Source organism: Penaeus monodon, chromosome 39 (genome assembly GCF_015228065.2).
Source record: "Penaeus monodon isolate SGIC_2016 chromosome 39, NSTDA_Pmon_1, whole genome shotgun sequence".
NCBI lineage: Eukaryota > Metazoa > Arthropoda > Malacostraca > Decapoda > Penaeidae > Penaeus > Penaeus monodon.
In genome coordinates this window covers 29,577,615-29,580,114 of record NC_051424.1, presented here as the reverse complement: position 1 = coordinate 29,580,114, position 2,500 = coordinate 29,577,615, and the positions used below count along the sequence as shown (strand labels likewise).

At 39.1% G+C, this 2,500-nt stretch overlaps 1 protein-coding gene across 1 annotated transcript in view; it reads left to right on the top strand.

The window, feature by feature from the left end:
- LOC119597331 overlaps positions 1-2,500 on the top strand; it is a 50,920-nt gene that overhangs the window by 401 nt on the left and 48,019 nt on the right. The window contains 1 exon segment of the mRNA XM_037946888.1: positions 1,380-1,456. Coding sequence (XP_037802816.1) covers positions 1,444-1,456 — 13 coding nt within the window. The 5' untranslated portion in view covers positions 1,380-1,443.

Below are 2,500 nucleotides of genomic sequence, written 5' to 3'. Positions count from 1 at the left end.
CCTTCTTTTTATTCCCTAGACAGAGGAGCAAACTCCCTTCTATCTCCCATTTATTAGCACTTCGTGCCAACTCGCAGTAAACTGACATTAAGAACTCTGGCTGTGTGAGGGTGTTGTGGACTTTCTGAGCAGTGATATGCAGCAGATATTTTGGTCATTATGCAGTAAATATGGGGCCGGAGCAGCTATACCTGTGTTGTTTATTACTCTATTTTTTTATGCTCTGTAAGAAGGCAGTGTCTATTTTCTGTCTGTGCATTGCTCTCAGTAACATTAACTGGTAGTTTTTTATAATTTAACATGTTAAGGGATGGAACTGATGAATGTATTGAGAAATTTTGAGGTAAAGCAGTATATTTCTGGGATTTTTTCTTTATGGCACAACCAGATATTTGGTGAAAGAAGAAGAAAGAAGAAATTGAAAGAACAGTTGCTTTGTATAAAAATGTTATGTTATCACAGATATCAGATCAAAAGATTTTATATTTTACAGTTCGGTAGATAGGGTACTTACTCTCCCCTTTTTTTAAAGAAAAATTCAATTTCAATTATATTTTTCTTTCTAAACTCACCTCAGTATTCAAGACTAAGGTCACTGGTTGTGTGTGTGCTGTACACCCAACTCAAAAAAGTATTTATATTTTGTTAAATATGCACATACAAATCTATTTTAGAATTAATGGATATTTAAATTTTTTTTTGAACTTTACTTTTTTATTGATAAAACAGTCTTCTCTGTTCTTTTCCCCAATGTATTTTAATTTTTTCCATCCTTAGTTATTGTTGCTCTTCTTTTTCTTGTTCCCACTGATAGTTAGAATTTTCTTCATGGTATTTTGTATAATAATAACCAATGAAGATATAGGTATGATTGGTAAATGTTACCTAAATTTTAGATATATTGCATATTGATTGATGAAAGCAAGGTAGTAGTTATCAGTTGTCGGAAAATTTATTTAAGAAATAAATGGAAGTTTTAAAGCCGGCTACATCATAATTGCTGAAATATTTATTGAAAGTATAAGAATTGACCAAATTATTAACCTAAATGTGATATCAGTAATATCTAGAATTGCTCTTAAGACATAGCAAGAAAAAGTATACAAAATGTCAAGTATAATCATCAATGAGATAGCAAGGAATCTTTTGTCGTATTGTTTACCCAAGAACAGGGACCAACTGATAATTGTTTTCATCACCTTTGATTTAATTTTTTTTTTCTTCTTTTTTAGTTCTCAAGATGGATCTTAATTTTTGTTGTTGTTGTTGTTGTCTTTTGCTTGTTTTAAGTTTATTTTATTTATTTATTATTATTATTATTATTATTATTATTATTATTATTTTACTTAACATAATATTTCTTTCTTTTCCTCCCTCAGATGTTTGGGGTTCAGTTAAAATTATTGTCAGTTTTGATGGTGATGCTTATTCTACAAGAACCACATGTCTTTCAAAGGTTAGTATTTGCCTTTGCTTTTTTCTGTAATTTTTTTTGTTGTTTGTTGTCATTGTTGGTATAGCTGTTGTTATGACTTGTTGTTGATAATGAGAATAATGAAAGAACTCAACTTTGTGTTTATTGGTTATTATTACTGTAGATAATTATTATGGCAGGACTAGTAGTATATGATAGTAGTACTGCTATTTATGTTTCCTGGTGGAGTAGCAATTTTGACAGCGATATGAATGCCTGATGCGTTGATGTTCTTAGTAATTTAAAGGCAGTTTCCATTTTGCAATATTTTATTAAGAAACTATACATTACAAGTATACATGGAAAAATAATCTAGTAACCAGCCTAGATTGTATATGTATATATTTTTTCCCTCTAAAATCTATTGAAATAAATAAAAGGCTCAGGATCTCCCCAAACCACCACACTGCTGTAGCCCTAGTGGTAGCCGTAGGTGGCAGGGTAGCCGTAGCCCTGCTGGTGGTGGCCGTAGCCCTGCTGGTGGTGGCCGTAGCCCTGCTGGTGGTGGTAGTCGTAGTGATAGCCGAAGGGGTGGCGCGTGTCCACGAAGTTCTTAGGGCTGCCGATCTTGGGCGTCTTGAGGGAGAGGTTGGTGTCGCCGATCTTGTAGAGGGACGTGGCGTCGGCCAGGAAGTACACGTCGAACAGCGGGTTCTCGTCGGCGGCCGTCGTCGTGCTGCTGCCGCTGTGGCCGTACGCGTAGCCGCCCCCGTAGCCCCCGCCGACGCTGCTATAGTCGGGCAGTTCGGCGTAGGAGCTGCGGGCCTGGGGTTTGTCGGGTATGCGTGGGGCGCGGACGGCCGGCGGGTCGGGGGTGGAGGCGCTGCTCTTCTTCTGCAGCGCCTGCAGGAGAAGCTTCCGCAGAGATTCCGAGGGGAGCTTCGAGAGCAGCTGCGGGACAGATGAGGAGGAGGAGGGGGCGGGGGCGGGGACGAAGGATGAGGCGTAGGAGGCGAGCGACTCCAAGGGAGACGTCGCCAGCCTCTGGATCTCGTTATCGGGCACGTTGTCTGCCCTGGCGTCCGC